We start from the raw sequence: 25,263 nt of genomic DNA on the forward strand, positions 1-25,263 counted from the left end.
CTGAACTTAATATTGCAAGCAGTAAAATTTACTTAAAAGTGCAAATTGTTACAATGATTTTATCAAGTAAATCCGCATGTAGAAAAGTTGGCAGACACATCCTGCCATGTTAGCTGTACACAACAACTGCACGCCGCTCTCTCACTGTTGATGTCTTCGCCGTGTCGTTATGCATTAATTTACACCATATTCGTGTTGCACATGTATGTTTATGATGTAAATTTTTTTATGTAGCACTTTTGGATAACACCGAGAGTCCAACTGAATGTAAAAGACGGCTTTTTCACCGCCACAACAGCTTTGGGAGAAAAATATTATAATTTGACAGAACACCTGTCTCAACAAGCTGTAGCAACGTATCTTGGGGATGTGAGGATCGGTCACAATAATGCCTTGACTGCAAAATGTACATTAATTGTGCCGGTATGACAAAATCCAAGCAAGACATCCAGAGAAAATTGTGTATAAAAGTATTATAGAATCTTAGCAAGCGCAAAAGTTCAATATTTTCGCCCGACATGATTTTGCATGAACACAGCTCTGAGTTACATTTGAAGCAGTGCTTTGGCATTACCAATCGTCCACATTACACGACAGTCAAAGAAGGAGACATTTGCAAGTATTAGTACAATTCAAAACAAATAGAAGAACTAAAACTTACGTTTCTTTTGACGTGTCCAGGTTGCAGTAACTTCTGTGCGTCGTTGACATTGAGCTTCTCTCTCCTGCTTTTCCGCTCTCGAGAGTGCGGATGCACAGATTCAAATGCACAACACAAAATAACTTATCCATTCATTTTACTCAATATTTTCACTTTTTTGTCATATGACAATAAAACAATTAAAAAATACCAGCAAATCTAAATTAGGATATCCTTCTTTCATAGAGTGCGAAAAAAATCAGTAAATATTTATTCTTGTACTTAGAATTTCCTTGTTCTCCTCCAGTTACAATATTAATGTATAAATATTTTTACTGTCAATTTGATAGAATTTACAATATCCTAAAGTCATTTTTTTTCAGTGGATTAACTGTAGTGTCGCTAGCATCATCTGACACTTGTTTTGTTATTTTTGTTTCTTACAAAAGGCCTATAATTATAGCGCTCTGTGCTTTCGATTGCAAATAAAATCATTGGAAAACCCTGACAAAGTTGGCGTAGTCTTGTAGACGCCACGATATGTGGTCGTCCGTCAGTGTTCATTTGATTTAGCTGGAACCCTTGATTATTTATTTTTGACTAAATCCTTTTCATTTTTACAGATGAAAACACTTTGGAGTATTAGTCAACTAAAACGAGATGAAAACTTTTTGAGTATTAGTCAATGGGAACTAGCCAAAGATGAACACATTTTGAAGTGACTAAAATATGGTGAAGATTAATAAGTACTTCGTCCAATAGACTTAAGACGAAAATAAAAAGGGGTTTCAAAAGACAACATTGTAGCCGACCATACGAATTTACTGATGTCAACAGCTGCACAAGGCAGCGCTTGCCACTGTGCTTCTCGGTATTGCTACTCGCCACCGGCTGTCTGTTTTGCTCTCGCAAAGTCCTGCTGGGGGGAAGAGAGATGCTACACAAAGTATCGCTGGCGTGGAAGACGAGTTCTGTAGACATGGGAAACGTCTTGATAAAGCATCATCCACGTTGTACCAAGCTAATTTTACCAATTAGACATTTGGCACTTGAGCGGGGTATGGATTGAGCAGTCAGTGGACAAGCCTCCGGCATCTGAAGCCTGATGGGCCGTCCTTATTTTACTGCTTATAAAATGTATTAAAATTTGGCTGGCTTGTTCACAACATTCCTTTTTTTCTGACCCAGTCAAATAATTAAATCGTGTTGACTTCCACTCAGTGTTTTTTTAATCATATTAGTGAGGATAAGTGGTAAGGAATATGAATAAATGATTAACCTAACCTAACCTAACCTAACCTGTGTTTTCAGAAAACCACCGGCTTGAGTCTTCCTACCAGAATCACTTGGTCCTCAAAGTATTAGTGGTACGTCTAAACTGACACATTGACTATACAACTACATGACATTCTGACATATATTTGGGAATGAACTCTTCTTTTTTTCCCCTTAGTTCAACTTCTTAAACTGCTTCGCCTCGCTGTTTTACATTGCTTTCATAATGCAAGACCTTGTGCTGCTCAGACAGGTTTGTCCATGTTTAATGCCCATACCCCCAACCCACGGGTTTGCAGTGCATCTGGAAAGTAAATTGTGTATGACCCTATCCACTTTTATCTGCATTCTTATGTTTTAGCATAAATGATTCATATAAATTCATCAATTAATTAAGAAAGACTAAATAGTCTCAATTGGAATGCATTTTTCCCCTAAAATTCATTGCACAATGCTGTCACAATTCTGCTCCTTTGTTTTATCTGCATGCCCCTACTTTTCTTCCGGACGATATTTTGGACATTCCTTTAATCACTTGACAACAAATCATTTTAGAAACTATTTAAATTTGTCTTTATGGAAAACTAGCAGTATGGTGCAGCATTACCAGGTTTGTATAATGTGAACTCAACACAACCGAATCGCAGACAAAACATTTAGAGATGCAGCTATAATGTAGTAATAGTAAAAGGACACCATAAAGGGGTTGATGCGCAAGCACTTTTCCGTCATTGTGTACAGTTTTGTGGCGTGCGACGTGGAGAAGAATGAGAGACTGTTTTTATGTTTCACACTTGCTGCTATTGTGCCCTATACACCGCACGACCCCAGGAGAGCGCGCCTTTATTGAGCAGAAAAGACCAGAACATAACAACTGCAACCACCACTCTCAGTCATGGCTGCCACAACTACCAATGAAACATTGCGGACGTAGCACATAAAAAAATACCAGTCGCTACAGTATGAATGTCCAGCTGAAATGAATCTCTTAGTAATATTCCGGAAAATTGTACTTTTTTTTGTTAAAATCCAGCATCTTGTTGTAAAGTTTGAAAACCAACTGCGACATGACAATCACAAGATTTTTTTTTGCCTCCACTTGTCGCCTCCTCAGTCAGGGATTTTCTAGAGTAATTTCAGGAGTTTCAAATGAATTTTCTGCACTTAATGGATGCCTACAGAGATCAAACGTATTGTTTTTGAAGGAAGCCTTCGATTTAGTCTTGTTACTTAGAACGTGCCTAAAACATCTTAAACTATTAAGTAAAACTACCGTTCAAAAGTTTGGGGTCTAACTTTTGAACCGTAGTGTACTACATAATGAAAAATCACATATGATACACTATGGTTAAAAAATTTGGGGTCGCTTAGACCCCAAACTTTTGAACGGTAGTGTAGTTGCAAAAAAGTGCCAATTATCCAATGAATCTATTCACAGTCCAGTTAGTCGATTGTGAAAATGATCTTTAGTTGCAGCCCGAATGCTGGCCATCAAGCCACCACGTGGGATTATGCTGTAAAAACTTTCCAGGTGCACTGAGTTACTTAGCACGACTTAAAGAAAAATGCTGTTTATGCAATTAAAATGGAAATTCAAAATATTTTTCATTATAACTTAAAATGATCATTTTGTTCTTGCTCTTGCCTTTTTTTCCTTTTTTCAAGAATTTGGCAACCTTGTTGATCACCAGTCAAATCATTAATCAGTTCATGGAAGCTTTCCTCCCTTACTGGCTTCAAAGGGGACGCAATAAAATGATGATGATGGAGATACCTTTGAATGAGCAGGTGCGGATGGAAATTCACATGAGCACTTACTTGGTAAATATAACATGTACAGTATGCTTCTATATTTTTTCCAGGGTCTACTAATTTTAGATGACACTGAATATATGTTCTGTATCTCCCACTTTCTCGCAGGGTACATTTGATGACTACCTGGAGTTGTTCCTCCTGTTTGGTTACATCAGTTTATTTTCCTCAGTTTATCCTCTGGCTGCAGTTTTGGTAGTTTTGAACAACATCACTGAGATTTACTCTGATGCATTCAAAATGTGCAATTTGTATAAACGACCGTTTTCAGACCCAGCTGCAAACATCGGGATCTGGCAGGTGAATATGTCATTGCATATCGGTATCCTTTTTAATAAAAAACTAAAAATCACCAAATAGTTTACAGTTTGGAAAGTAAGCTTCCCCCACCTGTCAAAAATACATTATTTCATCTACACAAGAACATTTGTTTTTTTTTTTGGGAATGAAACAAAAATATCCCCCTGACCACAAAATGACAATTTAATACGTACCATTTGAATTGTTTTAAGATTCAATTGTGTCATAAATTATGTGATGAGAGAAAAATTGCTTTGTGGAGGCGGTTACAGCATACTTTTTTTTTGTTTTTTGGATTTCGATTAAATATCAGAACTACATTTTCTCAGTAACTACAGGTTTTAATATTTTGTATATGGATTACTTCACATGATGGGTGGGATGTGAAATGTCCGTCAAATCTGGAGCAACCAATTTTGCAAAATTAGAATCAAAATGTATTCATTTTATTGTTCCTTTTTTTCAAATTTGCAATGGGACTTAAAATTCAAAATGTGTTAATGGTATGAAATATAACAAGCCAGAGGGTTACGGCTTTGATGCATATTTATTTCTATACGCCAAAAAAATTCAACCCTACGGTGGCCCTGAAGTGCAAAACACAACGGCAAATCAAAAAACACAACGGCAAATTAAAAAACAAAACCCCAAATTAAAAAACACAACTGCAAATCACATAACAAAATAACAAATTGAAAAACAAAATGCCAAATCACATAACAAAAAAACAAATCAAAAAACACAACGGCAAATTAAAAAACACAACGCTAAATTAAAAAACACAACTGCAAATCACATAACAAAATAACAAATTGAAAAACAAAATGCCAAATCACATAACAAAAAAAAAAATCAAAAAACACAACGGCAAATTAAAAAACAAAATGCCAAATTAAAAAACACAACTGCAAATCACATAACAAAAAAACAAATTAAAAAACACAACGCCAAATTAAAAAACACAATTGCAAATCACATAACAAAAAAACAAATTAAAAAACAAAACGCCAAATCACATAACAAAATAACAAATTGAAAAACACAACGCCAAATAAAAATACACAACTGCAAATCACATATCAAAAAAACAAATTAAAAAACACAACGCCAAATTAAAAAACACAACTGCAAGTCACATAACAAAAAAACAAATTAAAAAACACAACGCCAAATTAAAAAACACAACGACAAATCAGATAACAAAATAACATTAAGAAAAACACAACGACATTTCGGGTACCGGAAAAGGTAGGGACAGGTCCAAAAGTTAACTCATCGCTGATTGGACGAATCCACCGGAAACAGTACGCTCATCGTTGATTGGACGAGACGGAAGACTCGACTGCAAGATGGCGCCTACCGGCAGAGATAGTTACTGCTCGCTTTTGGTTGAAGTTCAACATTTGGCCAAAAATACGTAAAACACAACTGAATTCTTGAAGTATAATGCACTGCCAGACCTGTGGAAAGCAGTTGGTGGAATCTTAACCTAATTTTTGCAGCGGCTGTGACAAGAGGTGCAGCGGCTGTGACAAGAGGCGTCGAGAAGTTTCTAATGTCAATGACGCAGAACGTCCTTCGAGTAAGTAAAATGGTGCAGTATGACTTTCTTTACCTCTGTAAAATGATACATACGCTTACCGGAGAAAGCTAACATTATTCATTCGGTTACCAGGCCTTAATAAGATTTCCTTGACATGTCCTAATTATGCACTTTCATTTTGGGAATAAAAGCATTGCGTAATGCATGCCAATCAAATGATCATACTGCATTGTTGCCATTCTTATTTCAGAGAAAGTTGCAACCGTTTCCCTGGAAGAAGTTCTGATGTTCACTACAGGGTTAGCAGCATTTCCACCAGCCCCTTCCACGCAGTGAGTTCTTGTCACTCACGGTTCCACTCGCCACCACTTGTGCCAATACATTGTCAGCTTTATTTTAAGACGCATATGGTGTCTTCAAGCAAAACATGGACTTTGGAATCCAGAATTCACCTGGATTTTGGTGTTTTTAATGTACTGTATTTACAATGTTTTTGTATGACGTTTTGAGAAACATCCTGTGAATTTTTTAAAGTAACAATTAACTCCCTGCCATTGACGACGTTAGATGTCAAATCTATTGAAATGGGAGGGTTAGCAAAGGAATGGATGTTCATTCTGTCACCCCACCTATTTTAAATGTATTATATGTCTGCTGGTGATATTTAAAGATTCAGATTCAGAGCAAAAGTATGAAAAGAGCCACGTGGTTATACGTCTATCATTGACAATGGCACTCAGAGTTTAGGATTTGTCATAGCCTTTTTGCAATACCGCATGTTAGCCAAGTAGTAACCCCCTGCACCTTAAGAGTTCTGAGGTTGTGGACTCAAATGTGGCCTTGTCTGTTTCGTGTATGTTATTCTGTTTATTAATAAGCCAGTTCTCACCAGGTACTGTTGACCGGTGTTCGGCGATTCCTTACTACGTGGCGAAACGTCCTACACAATGCTCAGCACGCTTGCGCAAGCATTGGCACGTATGCACACATCAGTTAGAAGTGGAGAGTAAACACTATTTTTGTTTTTTAGTACCTTTGCCTCAAAAATACTTTTTGCATGTATTACCCTTTCATACTTTTTATCATCGTGTTTTTCTGTGTCAGCCTTGAAGCAGTTGACCACATTAGTCACGTAGCGTATTTAAACTGTCCTTATTTCTACATTAACGTTTTCTTAAGGCATTTTTTTAGTACGTTCTGCCTGTATGCATCGATCTAAACAAAAGTTGAGAGCGCAAGGTAGTACTTTTGGTGTCAAATTCGACTCATGTAGAACGTTTCGCCCATGTAGGAAATTTTGGCAGAAACTGGTACTAAAGTTCTGAGAAGCACCTAGCTTTATTTTTTGCTCTTGATTTTTATATCTTTAATAAAGTTTTCATTGACAGTGCCAGACTTAATTTTTAACTCATTTTTTCTAGTATATATATTTTGAAACATTCCATGTTGCTATGCATGTACTGGAAAATGGTATTAACTGTACATTTTCAAGTCAGCCAATACTTACAGAAATTAACTACTAGGTGAACTACAGGGTGAATACATTTACTCGGAAGTGGCCAAAATTTTTAAAATTCTTTGTGCTTAACCTTTTGGGTTTCATAATAAGTACCAGGTAAAATGTTACCATAGCAAGTTTATTGTGAGGAAAGAAAAGTCACATACTATGAGTTTCAAAAATACTACAACCCTGTGGGTGACTTCCAGTCTTGCTGTAGTCAATGTTGGTGAGCAACGTGCTGTAGGTATTCAATATTTGGGTCGTTGCACAAGCCTACGGTTTGCCTTGCCTCAGGAAACACATCCAGTTCCCTCCCAACAGGAAATCCACCATCTCTGGAACCATATATGCAAAATGAGAAAATATGATTAAGGTTTTCTTACACAAATCAAATTAGACATCAATCTCAGACATCACTTCTAAATGAGTTTAAATTGACAGCATTTCCCCCATTTTGTTTGGAAAATCAGTTCTAATGGAATCATTTAACTGTACTTCGATATATTTCAAGAGTCCCAAATAATTGCTTATCAGGTGATGGAATAGTAAACTGATAGAGAGCACTTATTCTTAAGTTGCTTTACCCATGTATACAATTCACACACTTTGATAGACGAATAATGTGTATATTTTATGACGTAAAATGTGATACAATTCAACATGAAACAATTACCTATGGGGCAAGAGATACTTCATTCGATATCTCTCCAGGACAAGATGCAAGACCGCTTGGACGAATCCTGTGCTTGTTCCAGTGGTCCTTGCATTCATCCAGGTCTTTTTGTACACCACCACTGAAGCAAAATCCTAGCAGGCAGTTCCTGACTTCCACTGAAACTTCCATAGTCTCTCAGGTTTCCAAATCCACTGAAACTTCCATAGTCTCTCAGGTTTCCAAAGAAGTCTATCCAAAACTGAGACCTGGGGATACATAAGATTTTATGTGGCAATAATTAACCCTTATATGAGGTGAATTAAAAAACAAAAAAAAGATAATTTGACTCACTTTCGGTATACACAATTTTGTTTAAAATGCTGTGTTCTTCTGTATCATATACACACTGACCTTCTTCTGAACAACGACCACCAGGATTTAATCCGTTGATTGCCGATTGATGATCCATAACGGTGGGTGGATGAGCCGGTGTTCTGTTAAAATTTGCTCCCTTATAAAAGAACACCGGCATAAATGACGTTGACGGAGGTCACACTGTATTGCTGCGATTGTCTCATTTTCCGTGCTGAGGTCTGTTCGCATTCTCATTGGGATGTCACAAAGACCCGTGCCGCAATTAATAGAATTGCACGCGATTACAGACGGATTGTTGTTTGCTGCGCCACAAGCCAGCCACATTATTCTTCTCGAGAATCCATACACCCAGAGCCAGGCCAAAGGGTTTAAGTTTATCGTAGCCATCCACGTGCCTGTTGTAATTTGGCCTCATGGAGTGATACGTGCGTCTCACAAACCTTTTGCGAGTATGTCCAATAGGACTTCATACGTATGCCCCGAAAAAAAATATTCTTTTATAGCGGCAGCCATGTTCGCATCTTCGGTAAGGCTCATTTTGAAATTCCACGCCAGAAGCGGAGAAACTTCCTTCTTCATCAGTACTACGCTTTCCGGTGGATTCGTCCAATCAGCGATGAGTTAACTTTTTGACCTGTCCCTACCTTTTCCGGTACCCGAAATGTCGTTGTGTTTTTCTTAATGTTATTTTGTTATCTGATTTGTCGTTGTGTTTTTTAATTTGTTTTTTTGTTATGTGATTTGCAGTTGTGTTTTTTTATTTGGCGTTGTTTTTTTATTTGTTTTTTTGTTATGTGATTTGCAGTTGTGTTTTTTTATTTGGCGTTGTGTTTTTCAATTTGTTATTTTGTTATGTGATTTGGCGTTTTGTTTTTTAATTTGTTTTTTTGTTATGTGATTTGGCGTTTTGTTTTTTAATTTGTTTTTTTGTTATGTGATTTGCAATTGTGTTTTTTAATTTGGCGTTGTGTTTTTTAATTTGTTTTTTTGTTATGTGATTTGCAGTTGTGTTTATTAATTTGTTTTTTTGTTATGTGATTTGGCGTTTTGTTTATTAATTTGTTATTTTGTTATGTGATTTGCAGTTGTGTTTTTTAATTTGGCGTTTTGTTTTTTAATTTGCCGTTGTGTTTTTTGATTTGTTTTTTTGTTATGTGATTTGGCATTTTGTTTTTCAATTTGTTATTTTGTTATGTGATTTGCAGTTGTGTTTTTTAATTTAGCGTTGTGTTTTTTAATTTGCCGTTGTGTTTTTTTATTTGTTTTTTTGTTATGTGATTTGGCATTTTGTTTTTCAATTTTTTATTTTGTTATGTGATTTGCAGTTGTGTTTTTTAATTTGGGGTTTTGTTTTTTGATTTGCCGTTGTGTTTTGCACTTCAGGGCCACCGTACAACCCAAATGCACAAATAATGACAAATATTGTCTGTTGATCATTGTTTCTCCCCCGTTTTTAGCTTGCCTTTGAAGCCATGAGTGTCATTGCTATTGTGACCAACTGTACACTTATTGGCATGTCTCCTCAAGTCAGAGCTTACTTTCCCGACTCAGAAATGCATCTCATGCTGTGGACAGTGGCTATTGAGGTAATATATAAATTAGTCAAGAGCCTGGTTGCGGTGTATGTTTTTGTGTGTTTCTCTCCCATGTGTAGGAAAGTCGTGCATTGTTCACAAAGGCCAGCATCTAAAATGAGGGAGCACATCAGTTCCGCGGACTTATTCCCGCGACTAGCAACTTGTACTAACTTTCCCAATCACTGAGGGGTAATCCCAACATCTCCCCTTTTTATAAGTAACAATTATAACACAGTTTGAAAATTTCTTTGTCACTTCCTGTTGATTTGGAGGCATTTTGATGACACCTGTTGATTACAGGTCACTTCCTGTCGTTAGAATTGACGTTCATGGGGGTCAATGGCATTGACATACATCGGCATCACTGAATGAAAAAAAAAAAAAAACTTGCGTTTTAAGGTGAATGGTCATTTTTTTAGGTGTCTAACAAAAGTGAGGCTGTGTTAAACAAGAATTTGAGAAAAACATTCAAGAAATTGCTCAAACTGTGTTGCTAACTACTTATGACCCCCAAATGCCCCTAAATCAACAGGGTGTGACCCAATTTTAAAAGGGAGTGACCTGATATCAGTGGGAGGAGACCCGAAGTGCCCCAATTCAACAGGAAGTGAGCCGATATCAACTGAAATTTGCGCAAAAATGTCCCCAAATCAACAGGAAGTGACCCTGCAATGTTCCCATATCAAGAAGTGACCCAATACCAAGAGGAAGTGACCCCAAAATGCCCTCAAATCCACAGGAAGTGACTCGATATCAACTGAACTTCACCCAAAAAAGTCCCCAAATCAACCGGGAGTGACCCTGCAATGCCCCCATATCAACAAGAAGTGACCCAATATCAAGAGGAAAAGACGCCAAAATGCCCGAAAATCAACAGTGACCCGATATCAATAGAAAGTAACTCCAAAATTCCTCAAAATCAACCGGAAAAAGACACGATATACAAACCATCACAGCAGAGCCACCACAATTTTTCAAGGTCAATGCAGAGTGGTGTGTTGCCTCTTCCTGAAATCTGCAGTGGTTTATTTTATTATACACTTTCTGGATCCAATAGTTGGTCCTGCACCAATTAAACCTGTGTTCCACCTCCATTTTATAATACAGGTCATTGTCGTTCTGGATGTCGTTCTCAGCAAACTCCAAATGTGGTTAGTCGTGGACCTGGTGCAGCAGTCAACAGTCATAAGAGAGAAGGAACTGGAGATACTATTTAACATTTGTACAAGCTGAGGTCTCTTAGGAAATCAAGCGGTCAGTTGAACAGCAAGGTGTGAAATCCTAGAAGGGGAAGTTTTTTTTTTTTTTTTCTTTTTTACCAGGTGCTGTAGATTAATAGTGTTCAATCCGGAGCTAATATCTCGGAACAGCATTCACACCTGTCCGTTTAGCCTTTGCAAGTGCTCAAGTCTCAATTGGAGAGCAGAAGTGATGGCATCTCCTGTGGGACGATTAAAGCAGTATTTAAATTGAGATGAGAGTAATGAAGTTGGAAGTTTTGAAATGGTACTTTCTCTCAAGGCACGTCATGATGATGGGACTGGATAGTCATTCAGGTCCAAGATGGTGGGTCTCTTGGGGTCTGATGCAGTGAGGTGTTCCTATTTTGTTGTAAGAACTGGCAGATTTTTCGAATGTTGACTTTCTTCAGGGTTCTCCAGACATTGACACGCCCAGAGAGGTTTCTTATCTGGATGAGGCAAGGCTATCACCACAGGGGTGGAGTTTAGCACATTATACCGCCCAAACTAGTAGTTCAAACCATTGAGAAAGTCATAGGTGGAAGTTGTAGGTTGATAGTCAGTAATGGCTCGAATGCCCTACAAAATACGTCTGGAACTGGCAGGTTCACGGAATAATGTTCTGTAGAGGAGGTCTTGTTTTTTTTTGCCAACTTTGTTGAAAATTTCACATACTGATAGAAAGGGAGAAGCACAGTTTTCCTGTCTCCTTGGTTGAAATCCACCACAATGAAAACCTATTCTGGTTGTATATATTTTAAATATTTCCTTTGAATTTTTAATGTAAGTATTTATGGCAACGATTCTAGTGAAAACATTAATTTTCAAATGAGACTCTCCTTACTCAAAAGTAACAATTCTTAAATGTTTTGAGCACCCATCATGGTACATAATAAATGACAAACATTTGAAGTCATATTTTGTAACAGAATTTTAAAAAAATCTTTTTCTTAAAGATGATTTCCCCCTTCATTGTCATTTCATAGTCGCTGGGTGAAAGGACACATCGACTTGTATGAAAAAAAGATATAACCGTTCCCTCAGGGCCGTGCCATGATTCTCAGACAGATACTCAACCATATCCTTGGCGTTCTTGGGATTTTTTCCAGAGTGCACGGCTCTTCTTTCAAATTTTTTTTATTGGTTTTTCAAAAATACAGAACACCCCCCTCCCCAAACTAAAAAAAAATAATAATAAATGTTTCACTAGAAGTTATCCAACACAACCAACCATGAAGTCTGTCTTATCGTAAATGTCCAGAGAGTCATAGAAAGTTCTTCCGTGCCATCACTTCCAATACATAATGGTTACAGAATAAAAATACAGTGCAATACATTCAAATGTCCCACCAAATAGGAGCAGCATGGAAAGCCACTGTACCGTTGCCCATCCCCCATGGCTAAATTAGCAATATAACAGGGCATATGTCATTCCTGCACTTGTGTAGCGGTGTTGTCAAAGAATGAAAGAAAAGGTCCCCATGTACTATAACATTTCTTTTCAGAACCGCGAAGAATATATCTGATTTTCTCGAGCCTAAGGTTCATCAGCACATCCCTTATCCAATGCGACGTTGTGGGTGGGGCAGCCTCCTTCCACCTCAAAAGAACCAAACGTCGCGCCAAAAGGGTGGTAAAAGCAATAACCCTACACCCCCAAGTAGGCAGCCACAGACCCTCCGGTAAAACTCCAAATGTTAATATTAAAGGATCAGGAGTGATTCCGACCCCTAACACTAGGGAGAGGGCTTCAAAAATACCCTTCCAAAATATTTCTAAGCTCGGACATAACCAAAACATATGGATCAGTGTTGCATCCGCCAGCTTACACCTATTACACAAAGGGCTGATTTCTGGAAAGATTCTGGACAATCTTACCTTAGAATAGTGTACCCGATGTACTACCTTAAATTGAATCAGAGCATGACGAGCGCACATAGATGAATTATGTACCCTACCCAAAACCTTAGACCACAGTCCCTCTCCGATTGGTGTTTGAAGATCCCGTACCCACAGGTCTTTGATTCTGGATAAGGACGGAGCTACCATATGAGAAATTAGATTTAAAATACGCTTGATTCCCCCTTTCTCTGTCGAATCTAAAGACATAACGTCATCTAAAACTATTGTAGGAGGTTTATTTGGGAAAAGCGGTATGATACTCTTAACAAAGCTTCTAAGTTGCAGATATCTAAAATGATGAGAGTTAGAAATATTAAATCTTTGGACTAGCTGTGCAAAAGAGGCAAAAATATCATCCACAAAAAGGTCATTTAAACGTGTAAGACCCAGACTGGACCACAAATGAAAGGCTTTATCGACTGTTGAGGGTACCAAAAAATGATTCGATGCCACTGGGCTAAAAAGGCAAGTACCAACTACACTATTTTTTTTTCCTAAATTGAGATAGTATCCGAAGGGAGTGAGATAATACTGGGTTATTTCCCGATACCCCAACTTTCACGGGCAGTGGCGCACCACACAAGGCGGCTAATGAATTTGGGAGACATGCACATGCTTCCATCTGCACCCAAGTGGGACCATTCCCCTTAAGATGGTAATATAACCAATACGCCATACAATTTAGATTTGCGGCCCAGTAATACAACTGAAAATTAGGAAGAGCCAAACCGCCCTCGCTTTTAGTCCCTTGCAGGAATTCTTTACGTAAACGTGGCTGTTTATTATTCCATATATAAGAAGAAATAATTGAATCCAATTTTTAAAATATGAAGCAGGAATGAAAATAGGCAAACATTGAAACAGGTATAAATATCTGGACAATACCGTCATCTTGACACCATTAACGCGTGCTGCTAGTGAGGTATGCAGTAGTGACCAATTAGCCAGGTCAGTCTTAGTACTAACCAAAAGCCTGTCAAAATTATGCTCACGGAGTCCCTTATATTGCTTGGTTACCGATATTCCCAAGTAATTAAAGCTACTAATATTCACTTTAAAAGCCAAGCTGACATCACCAATTTCAAATTTGTGAACATCTAAAGGCATCAATTCACTCTTATGGAGATTGAGCTTGTAACCTGAGAATCTGCCGAATCGTTGTAGCAGATCAAGAGCAGGTGGAATCGAAGTTTGAGTGTTAGATATGTAAAGGAGTAAGTCTTTAGCGTACAATGAAACTTTATGTTCTGTGCCTCCTCTATTTATTCCTGTTATATATCGGTTAGCTCTAATAGCAACTGCAAGAGGTTCAATGGCCAAAACAAAAAGCAGAGGGCTTAAAGTGCAACTTTGACGTGTCCCACGATATAAATTAAATGGCTCTAAAAGCTCCTTATTAGTTAAAACCTTAGCCACAGGTCTAGAATATAATAATCTAATCCAAGATATAAAAGTAGCCCCAAATCCAAACTGTTTTAGCGTCTCGAACATATAGTTCCATTCCACCCTGTCAAAAACCTTTTCGGCATCCATAGCTACAACACATTCAGAGGCAGACTGGCTAGGAGTGTAAATTATGTTAAATAACCGACGGATATTGAAAAAGGAACGTCTATGTTGAACAAAGCCTGTCTGATCATGGGTTATAATATTTGGTAAAACAGACTCCAAGCGATGCGCAAGTACTTTAGCTAGTATTTGTAGTTTGTAGTTCAAAAGAGAAATAGGCCTGTAAGATCCAAGTTTCAAGGGATCTTTATCTTTTTTCGCCAACAATGTAATGCAAGCTTGATTTAAAGTAGGTGGAAGGTAACCTAAGGACAGGGACTCGCCATACACAGCCGTCAGAATGGGAGTCAACTGCCGAGCAAATTTTAAATAAAACGCACTGGGGAAACCATCTAAACCAGGCGCTTTCCCAGTTTGGAGCCCGGCTATGGCATTCCCAACTTCTTGCTGAGTCACCGGCTTATCCAATTCTGAGACAATTTCGGGAGATATCTGTCGAGATTCCAAATCCTTAAAAAAACTTAGCATGGCCTCTGTGTCCCTGGGAGCCTCTGAAGTATATAATTCACTATAATAATCCTTAAAAGCTGTATTAATTCCCAGCTGATCCGTAAAAATTTTACCATCCAATGTGATGCCGGTGATGGTAAATTTTGATTTAACACCCTTTAGTTGCCTAGCCAAAATTGAGCCCACTTTGTCCCCATGTTCATAAAAATTACTTCTACTCCTATTCAGCAGATCTCCACAAAGTATGACGAAGCACAGTCATATTCTGATTTGAGACGAAGTCGCTCTTTATACAGAGCAGGAGATGGAGATTGTTCATAAGTATTATCAAGGTCTGCTATTCTCCGGTCCAAGTCTAAAAGTTTTGCATCGGTTTTTCTCCTTTTGGCAGCCATATAAGAAATGGTTGGGCCCCGTAAATAGGCCTTGAGTGCCTCCCAAATTACTGAAAAAGAAACCTCAGGGGTGGTATTGATATCTAAAAACAGTGTAATCTGATCAGAAAGAAAATTTACAAAAGCCTCATCTGCTAGTAAAAGTGAGTTAAACCTCCAATTCCTGCTGGTAGCACCTGCTTCCGGTAAATTTAACTTCAGCACAAGGGGTGCATGATCTGAAATAACTATAGTTTGGTATTCACAGGAGCGAACATTGGATATTAGTCTACTATCTGTAAAGAAATAGTCTATTCTGCTATATGTATGATGTACATGTGAAAAAAAAGAATATTCCCTATCTTTTGGATGTAAAAATCGCCATATATCAGAAACGCCAAGTTCTAAAAAACAAGATTGAAGGTAAGAAGCTGATTTGGATGCAACCCTGCCAGGCCTATGTGACGACCTATCGAGCAAAGGATCCAAACAAAGGTTAAAGTCTCCACCCATTATAAGTAAATGGGAGTTAACATCAGGGAGCAATTGAATAAGTCGTACGAAAAACTGGGCGTCATCAAGATTTGGAGCATAGACACTAGCTAAAATTACCTTTAAATTATAAAGGCTACCCTGTACTATAATGTATCGACCATTTGGGTCCGCTATGACTCCAGTGGGAGTAAAAAAGATATTTTTATTTATCAATATGGCTGCCCCTCTTGCTTTAGCTTGAAAGGTCGAATGGAAGAGCTGCCCCACCCACTCACATCTCAGACGGGAATGATCTGACCTTCGAAGATGTGTTTCTTGAAGAAAGGCGACTGCAGTCCTCATTCGTTTCAGGTGGACCAATACTTTCTTTCTCTTAACCTGGTTAAGGCCTTTAACGTTCCAGCATACCAGATCAAGGTCGCTGTTCATGACACTCCTCTGTGTGATGTTATATAGACAGTAGTCAGCATTAAACCAAAAAATATAGTAACAGTTTGACAGCATTAATGACCAAGTGACAGCAAATGACAATTTTGCAATGAGTGAAAATCCCACCCCTTAACCCTCCTCGAACCCCTAAGGCGAAACTAGCTGTCAGAGTAAACAGCACACCTTCCCTAACTAACTCTAAAACTTCCAGATACAGCCTAACTCTAATCCCTCACCCGCTAAAGTAATAACATAATGATCCCCATGACTGTGAAAACCCCATATTGAAAACTTTATAACAAAAGACCACAAGTGTGGGGGGGACAAAACAACAAACCCGAGTTTGCACCGAAACTAGCAGGTCCATCAACCTGCCCAAAAAATAAAATATAAATAAAATATCACCATTACTTCAGTATGAGCAGGTCCTTCATATAATTAACTGAATAAATAAATGCCAACACTAGCAACAATCAGAATCGATATGCCACGTGTCTTCAGAAGGGAAAAAAGAAAGAAAGAAACAAACACACAAAAAAACAGCACATGGTAATAATGAAAAACAAAACAACAAAAACAACGTTGTGCAATTTAAACATGTATAGCTAACAAACTGGCAGCAATGAGCAATGGTCATAAACCAATACTGTCACAAACATACATGAACAAAACTGAATCGAGTCAATGTGCAGCACCATCAAGCTTTTGGATGTAATTATTCCCTTCATCAACCGACCCGAACCAAACGCGGGTGCTGTCAGCCTGAACGATCCGAAGCCGAGCAGGGAAGAGCAGCGAGGGCCGAAGACCCTTCTTATATAGCGCAGCCATCACCGCGCCGTAGGGTTTCCTTTGGCTCACCACCTCCGGAGTATAATCCTCATACACTCTGAAAGTGTGTCCCTGGTACTCGAGCGAGCGTCTCTTCCGTGCCTCCCGGACCAGCAGCTCCTTATTCTGGTAGCGATGAAAACAAACCAGGACGGGCCTTAGCTTCCCGTTAGCTGGTTTGGAGGTTGGATTACGATGGGCTCGATCCAGCTCCAGAGCTGTTGGGAAAATTCCGCCCCCCAGCAGATCCTTCAAAAGTTTGGAAAAGAACTTTGTCGGCTGAGGGCCTTCGATACCCACAGGTAAACTCAGAAGGCGAACATTGCAGCGCCGATTTCTTCCCTCGATGTCATTTAGTTTAGCCGATAGCCGCTTGTTATCGAGCCGAAGTGCGTCACATGTTGTCTCAACACGTTCCAATCATTGGTGAAGGGACTCCGCATTCTCCTCTAAGGAGACCAACCTCTTGTCGTGGTCACTAACAGTTTGTTGGAGCCCGTCAAGTTTCTCACTGAGTTCGGCAAATGAAGACTTTAAGTCCTCCAAGAGAGTCGACCGGTGTTCGGCTAATATGGCTACTAGCATCGACTCACTAACCGGCGTGGTATCGGCGTCGGGCTTTCCGACCAGTTTAGTCTGCTTTGGCGGCATCGTTACACTCCAAGCAACGAAAGAGCAAGGCACAAGTCAAAAGTTAAGGTTGAGCAATCATCAGGCAGGTGGGGAATAAAGTTCGATGTATTAGCGGGAGAGCGAGGCAAACATGTCTCTACTCCATGCCTGCCCAGAAGTCTTTTGCACGACTCTTCTGAGGGCCTGGGAGAGGAAGCCAATCTCTCCTTCACTCTCCATCACTCTCCCATTTGTCGTGTGCAGAGCTATAGAAGCAACGTTGAGCCTTTTTGGGCCAGCATTTTTAAGTCATGAAATGTTGATTTATTTTGATGAATGGAAGCACTAGAAATGATGAATGTCATAGGCAAAACAAAAACAAAAAATCAGACCCTCCATAACACACTTATGAAGTCTGATAACCAAAAAACTATCTTGTACTCTACATTGTCAGCCTTTTCACTGTCATTTTTGTTCTCACCCTTGACGGGCTCTGTGTTGTAAACTCGTTGACTGCCTTGTTTGACCGTTGTGTTTGATGTAGAGGATAGATCTTAAACACGAACCTGACCCGAATTGGTCGTGCCCAAAATGTCAATTATTTACGTTCGAGTTGGGTTGGGCCGGACTTCTCTCTTGCTTTTTTTGAAAAAATAAATATAACGTATACTACTTACATATACCAAAGCGATGTATGGATGTTAAACTGAGGAATACTTGTCATAAAATAATTTGGATAAAACAAAGAAGGCCCTGTACATGCCTGCGCACGTGAATCCCGTAGCCCCGCCCTCTTTTTAATCTTCCCCTCCTCCCCTGGCGCCCTCCGCGAGTCCGCATCCTGGTGTTTCTTTCTCGCTATGGAGCAGCAAGAAGTGAAAAACAAAGATGGTGGAACTGAAAAGGCAAACACGCATCTGTAGAAGTGGGGTATGGAAAGGCTTCAAATTGATTGTTGAAGATGCTATACAGAAACCTGTGTCAGCTTTGCTGAATGTCAACAAATATAATATATTAAATATATTTAACACATTTTTCCACCGTTATTTTGTTGTGTAAATGCATTTACAATGATATAAAAATATGTAGACCATTTAAACATTGTTTTTTTTTGCTGCCAACTCGAAGACATTAACATAAATATCAGTTCCAATATCTGCCTGATAGAACAAACACGCAAATATAAAAGATATAAATGTTTATTAAATATGCATCTATCTTACAGTCTTGTTTAACTGGAAGAATTTGTTATAAATGACAGGCTTTAATTTGTTATCATTATGCACAGACATCATCACAAATGTGATCACACAAAACGCAACCACGTATTGCATCCCCGCATTTCCTCCTCACAACTAAAACATAAAATTTCGGGAGGTTTTCGGGCTCGGGCCTACAAATGAAACATAAAAATTAATTTATATTTTTTTCGGACTCGCCCTGACAAATAAAACATAAAATTTCGGGGGGGGGGGGTTTCGGGCTCCGGCCTGAAAATCAAGTTAATTGATCGGGCCTGGTCCTGCTTTAATAGATTTTTTAGACCCGATCTAACCTCTAGTTTGATCTTATCTGTCATAAAGATCTGGGGCTCCCTGAACACACCACATCTATAATAGCATCCCTCAGTATCTCATATTTATCCGGCTCATTCTACCTTATTTCTGTACACCACTGTGTAGATCTATTTCATTTGTGTCATAGAAGCCCAGTTATCTCAATCCTTTGATTAAGACAAAGGTGAAACATCCCTTTTAGTCTACTCAAGTCTTTGATCACCAATATGCATGCACTCAGACACACGTGGGTGAATGCACAATAATAAAGGAAATTTGTGTGTTAGTTAATGTAGATTCTAATTTGCCCTATGTTTTATTTTGTAAATAAACATGGCTAAACAGGGAATTCGCCTTATAATTAATGATAACTTTACTGCATACATTTTTTCTTTGGCTTGATTTTAATCTGTGCAAATAAACATTTGCAGGAGAATTTTAGGGGTTAAATTCCAATACCATAATAGTTTAATATTTGCAAGTGGGCTTTTTAAATCATTTTTCAATTATGATGCATGATTGCTTTGCTGGAAATAAAAGGCTACATAATGCATACAAGTGATCATATCAATTTGAGTACATAACACTAATATAACTCTATTGTGTTTAGTCTCGAAGCCTAGGGCTCAGGCTTTACAATTTAAGCATCTAATGTATCTTCATCGATACATCGATATCTTGTGTCCATAATTCTTGCGCTAGGGTTTGACTGCAATGTAAGTCATTTTGTGGCTATCGATACATTTCCAGTAACTTGATGCACAATCATAATGCATAGAACTACAGGCACACTGATTTTAATGAGATATTATCGCATACTTGTTTCGATATAAAAACTCTGTGTAGAATGTATCACCGAGTGTAAAGACACAGCTCTGAATGACCACTCCTGGAATTTGTTTTGTTTACATAGCTGAAACACGGTCATTTAGCAAGGGGCACGACACAAAAATGGTCGAGATTTTCTTTTTCAAATATTTGCCCTTTTTAAACTTTTTTTTTTCTTTTCAATTTTTTTATGTTTGGATCAATTATTTATCTAAAATATCGGGGAAAATGCGACAGTAACAAAAAAACATACAATTAAGCTATACTTATGAGGTAGATATCCGTGACCGCTTTATAGACAAATGTCTTAAAAATTTGACGTAATTTGTTTAACCCTTTAACACAGTACTTCTCAAATAGTGGGGCGCGCCCCCCCAGTGGGGCGCGCCCCCCCAGGGGGGCGCAGAGCGATGCCAGGGGTGGCGCGTGTGACCTCGGGGAACATGCTTTTTTTTTTTTTTTTGCCGTACTAGAATAAAGTGTACTTGCACATCCACTCAGTGGGTGGCAGTGGCGCTCTCATTTTCAAAGTGCGCGCAGTATTTTTTTAAGTAAGCAAGAGCACACGGAAGAGACTCATTAAGAGCTGGAGAGCTGTGCGCCGTTTTCGAAAGCCGTTTTCCGGCCAGGCTCACGCAGCGACCCACTGTCTTCTCCGGTTCCCACGTGTCCGCCCGAGAAGTGCCAATTTCGGCTTGGGATCGTCACGACGACCGCCCTCACCTACGGTTCTCCCTCGGCCGCCGAGAATGCGCTTTTTTCGGCCGGTTTGCCTTTTGGCTTTGACATTTAATACAGTGGTAGATGAGGAAAGACCACTGTTTACTGTGTCTAAAAATGATTATAGTGGACAGCCGGAAGCCAAATCAATTAAGACTCCACTTGAAGACATTAGACCCCAATCTCATTGATAAGCCGCTTGGTTGTTTTTCAGCGAAAACGTGCCGAATATTGCCAACAATCGTCCCGCTTTGTCAGTGTTATAACAGTAAACCAGTGAGCACTGTTAGCATGCTCAGTGCAAAATAACCCCACACCATTGCAAACTGGAGGTGATACTGTGAGCAGCGAGCAGCGAAAATAAAAACTAAAAGACACTTTTTTTTTTTATCTTCAGTTTTGTTTTTTCGGTCAAATTTTTTGGCATATTGTCCTCATGAGTTCATGTTTCTAATCAATTTGAATTTGTTATTATTTACTGATTTTATTTTTCAGTATCAAATGGTAAAAAATTTACCTTGAGTGTATTTTTACAGTTTGGATGTGACTTTTTTTTTTTTTTTTAATTCAGGCAAATTGATACGCGTTAAGTGTTTTCTGTTACAAACAAAACAATGTTAATAAAGTTATACTTTATAAGTTGATCTCTGTTATTTTCTCTAATAGAAAAAAAAGGATACAATGTGAGGCAGAGGTGTACTTATAATATTAATATTATAGACAAATTATACTATTTACAGTGACGGCAGAGTTTGGGGGGGGGCGCAAAACATTTACGTCTTCCTTGGGGGGGCGTAACAGAAAAAAATTGAGAAGCACTGCTTTAACACCTAAGCCTATTTTGGCCGAATTTGCATGTCTCTGTTGTTGCCTTTATATTTCAAAGAAAAAATTGTTCACAATAGCCAGGTTGGGTCCCTTTTTTCAGGACACCATAACCTTTGTGCCTAAACTGTTGTTTTCTTCACTGACCAATTATAATGAACATTTTGGACCCAACAATATAAAAAAATTAAATAAAATAAAAATTCTTGTATTGATGTCCCATTGACAAACAAATATGCTCGACCAAACGTTTTGAATCATGATAATATTTATTCAACTTGTTAGGATAAACATTCAACAGAAATACATGAGACTAAATAGCTTTATATTTGATAATTCAACAAAACAGCAGGTATGGTCAAAACAGGTTATTTACAGCAGACGAACAGTGCAAAATAGTGAATATATATATATATATATATATATATATGTGTGTAAAAGATTATACGGGTATAAAATTGAATAAATATATATATGTATATATATATATATATATATATATATATATATATATATATATATATGGCGGAAAACACTCGGGTGACGTGAAGTTCTGCTCTGAGACCCCCAATTTGGCCAAATTTCAAAATACTCTGATATTCATGTGTGATACATCATTGGAAAGCTTAAAATCTCAATTTTCTGGGGGAGGAAAATTTTTGAACAGGAGGGCATTTAAAAAAAAAAAAAAAAAAAAAATCAAACAGCAATACCCTAACTGGAAGTGAGACCACGCGAGAGCAGAATTACAGACTCCATGACTTTGACGAGATACTATCGCATACTTTCCTTGTTTCGATCCAAAAATTCCATGTAACATGTATCACTGAGTGTCAAGACACAGCTGTGAATGGCCACAGCTGGATTTCTTGGGGATTTTATAGGTGAAACATGGTAATATAAGAAGGGTCGCGGTGCAGAAATCGCAGATATCAAGGAGTGGTCGAGATTTTCTTTTTCATGTAGTTACCCCTTTTCTTTGTTTGGATCGACTATTTATCATCTAACGTATCGGAGAAAATGCAACCGTAACAAAAAATTACAATTAAGCGATAGTTATGAGGTAAATATCCATGACTTTTTTACAGACACCATTTTTTTCATTGTGATGTAATTTGTTTAAAAGTTTAAAATATGGGAGTGAATCTTTTTAAAGTCATTTTTTTTTTAAACGAAATATTAGACATCAATTAATGATTCCAAGCTAAAAATGACAGTCATTTTGAATAATAAATATAATTAATTACCTTCATTTTATGGCTGGGTTGAAACAAAAGCGGTTGCGATACGTCTGTAAACAGGGGTTTGCGGTGTAAAACGGGACAAATTAAAAATAGTTTGGGGGCTTAATGCGCCATGAATCTGCTATGGCAGCATGTAGACACATTGTTCTATCAAACACAACAGTTGTTTTGGCTTAAAATACAGCAGTTTCTTTGCAAGGAGTGCAAGTGCAAGGAGTGCAAGAGCAGAAACTGCTTTTTCAGTCTTGTCTGTGTTTTTCGCCATATATCTATGAAAACTATTTACAATAAACTTTGAGATACCTTTCCTCTAAATGTGCAAAACAGGCCATAAACAGGCAATAAAAGTACATTTTTGGTCTTTGATACCTCAGAGGTCTTGGTGAAAGTGCCCACATTGCATGTCTTACAGCGTTGGCGATTTCGATCTATGACCACACAGGAATCTCCAGCTCCAGCATCTCCACAGCCCTCACCAGGGCATAGGTCACTTGAGGAAGAAGACGAGTACTTATTGTATTGTCATTTCATCGCACATACACAGTATAGGTGTTCCTCATCACAACACAAACTGTAGCAGAGTAGTTAGGTACCAACAATGTATGGATTACTGCACATACATAATAATTTGTATATACTGTACTTTGAAACAAGACTTTGACAATGTTACATTGTTCAAATATGGCTGCTAAGCCAACGAGGCTCGCATCATATATCGTAGATTGCCATGCGCACATTTGCTCCTCCCATTGCGCCCTTTCTCCCAAACTGTTGTCTAAACTTCTGTGGAGGTTTTACTGTCCTGGATGACTATCTAGCTGGCATTTCCTTGCAAAAAAATATTAAAAACCTGTTGTCTTCGCTGTTTTTACCACTCTGCTGACTTCTTCCTCTTCCTGTTCTTCCGGGTGTCCGTCGCGAGTTGCATGCGTAAATGTGCCACTGCCGGCATGTCAGAGAAGAGCTGATTCACTGGTTTCCTGGCGGGAGGAGACCGACATCACAGCAATGACACATTAGGCTGTCAAGTGCAACCTCTCAGCTTTCAAGATCCGTTGAAATTTTTTCGATAGCACTAACCGTTTAGGAGTTACAGTGGTTCAAAGTACGCATGCGGAAATGAGTCGCCAGCGACACATCCGTCGTTAAAGGGTTAAAAGTTTAAAATACGTGAGTGAATAACTTTTTAAATTCATTCTTCTTCTTAAAACTAAATGTTAGACATCAACTAATAATTCTAAGATTAAAATGATAGGTAATTCGAATAATGTAATAACTTCCCTTCTTTTTGTGGCTGGGTTGAAACAAAAGCAGATGCGATGTGTCTGTAATCGGGGATCCCTGGTGTGAAATGGACAAATTAAAAATAGTCCTGGGGCATGTTGTGGCATAAAACTGGAATGGCAACATATAGACATGAACACAATAATTCCTTTGTCTTAAAAAACAGTAGTTAATTTTAAAGGTGGTTGCAAGGCCATAAAATTAAAAGTACATTTAGTCTTTGATACCTCAGAGGTCTTGGTGAAACTGCCCACATTGCATGTCTTATGCAATGTGTCTTATACTCTGCTGCTTATTCAGCCTTGTGTTTTCCGCCATACCAATTGAATTATACTGGGTGATTAAAAAAGAATGTGCCAAAACCATTGCGGTATATTTAAAAAATAGAAAAAAAACCTAACTGGCTGGATACAAGTATATGTATATAACAAAGTTATTATTTCATGCTTTACAAGTGCTCTGTGTGACCACCACCAATGGCACGGACAACATCAAGCCATTATGACTTTTAATCTGTTAAAATTACTTACTTTTTAAAAATGCTTTTAATTCTAATTAAATTATTAATAAATTTCAATTAATAATAATATATTACATAATTTGATAACAATCATTCAGTCTATTTCAGTTATTTTGAAATGCATGATGATTTCGGCACATTCTTTTTGAATCACCCTGTATATCAATGGAATATCAATTAGTGCTTTCTTAAAGTAATCCTTTGTTCCAATGATTATTGTTCCGTTCAAGATAAAAAAATGTTTACTTAAATCTCTTTTGTTGCCTTGAATTTCAGCATGGGTTACTGGCGTTCAAGTTTATCGTGGCTTTCCTGGTTCCAGATATACCCAAACACATTCGGATCAACCTGGCTCGTCTGGATTTTGAATCAATGGAGGCTTTAAAAAAAAAGGTATTTGTCTGTCTAATATGATTCTGTGGTGCTAAATTCATGCAATTAATTTGGTTAGTTAGAATTTTAATGCCTGCAATATGAAACAATTGTCAGAGAATCATAACATTTGAAATATATGGTCTTAAACATTTTTTTCAAATTTGTAAAAAAACAAAAAATGTGTAATAAGCGCTCTAATATCTATAACCCTTGCTAAATCCTGTTTTTTTTTTCTCATGGAACTTGCAGATGCATGAGTTGACTTGCATCCATTATTTTTTTAGGAAAGATATTTCAAAATTCTGAATTAGTCTCAAAATCATGATATTC

The 25,263-nt window shown here is 38.0% G+C and overlaps 1 protein-coding gene across 5 annotated transcripts in view; it reads left to right on the forward strand.

The window, feature by feature from the left end:
* The window catches only part of ano10a (anoctamin 10a), an 87,998-nt gene that overhangs the window by 61,274 nt on the left and 1,461 nt on the right, over window positions 1-25,263 (forward strand). For 4 of the 5 annotated variants that reach the window (XM_057833539.1, XM_057833542.1, XM_057833543.1 and 1 more), the window contains 6 exons: window positions 1,952-2,007; window positions 2,094-2,168; window positions 3,581-3,736; window positions 3,836-4,027; window positions 9,559-9,687; window positions 24,835-24,951. In XM_057833539.1, the coding sequence (XP_057689522.1) occupies window positions 1,952-2,007; window positions 2,094-2,168; window positions 3,581-3,736; window positions 3,836-4,027; window positions 9,559-9,687; window positions 24,835-24,951 (725 nt within the window). The remainder of the gene's footprint in view (window positions 1-1,951; window positions 2,008-2,093; window positions 2,169-3,580; window positions 3,737-3,835; window positions 4,028-9,558; window positions 9,688-24,834; window positions 24,952-25,263) is intronic. The other variant, XM_057833541.1, reaches the window with a different exon arrangement.

This window comes from Corythoichthys intestinalis, chromosome 4 (genome assembly GCF_030265065.1).
Source record: "Corythoichthys intestinalis isolate RoL2023-P3 chromosome 4, ASM3026506v1, whole genome shotgun sequence".
Classification (NCBI taxonomy): Eukaryota; Metazoa; Chordata; class Actinopteri; order Syngnathiformes; family Syngnathidae; genus Corythoichthys; species Corythoichthys intestinalis.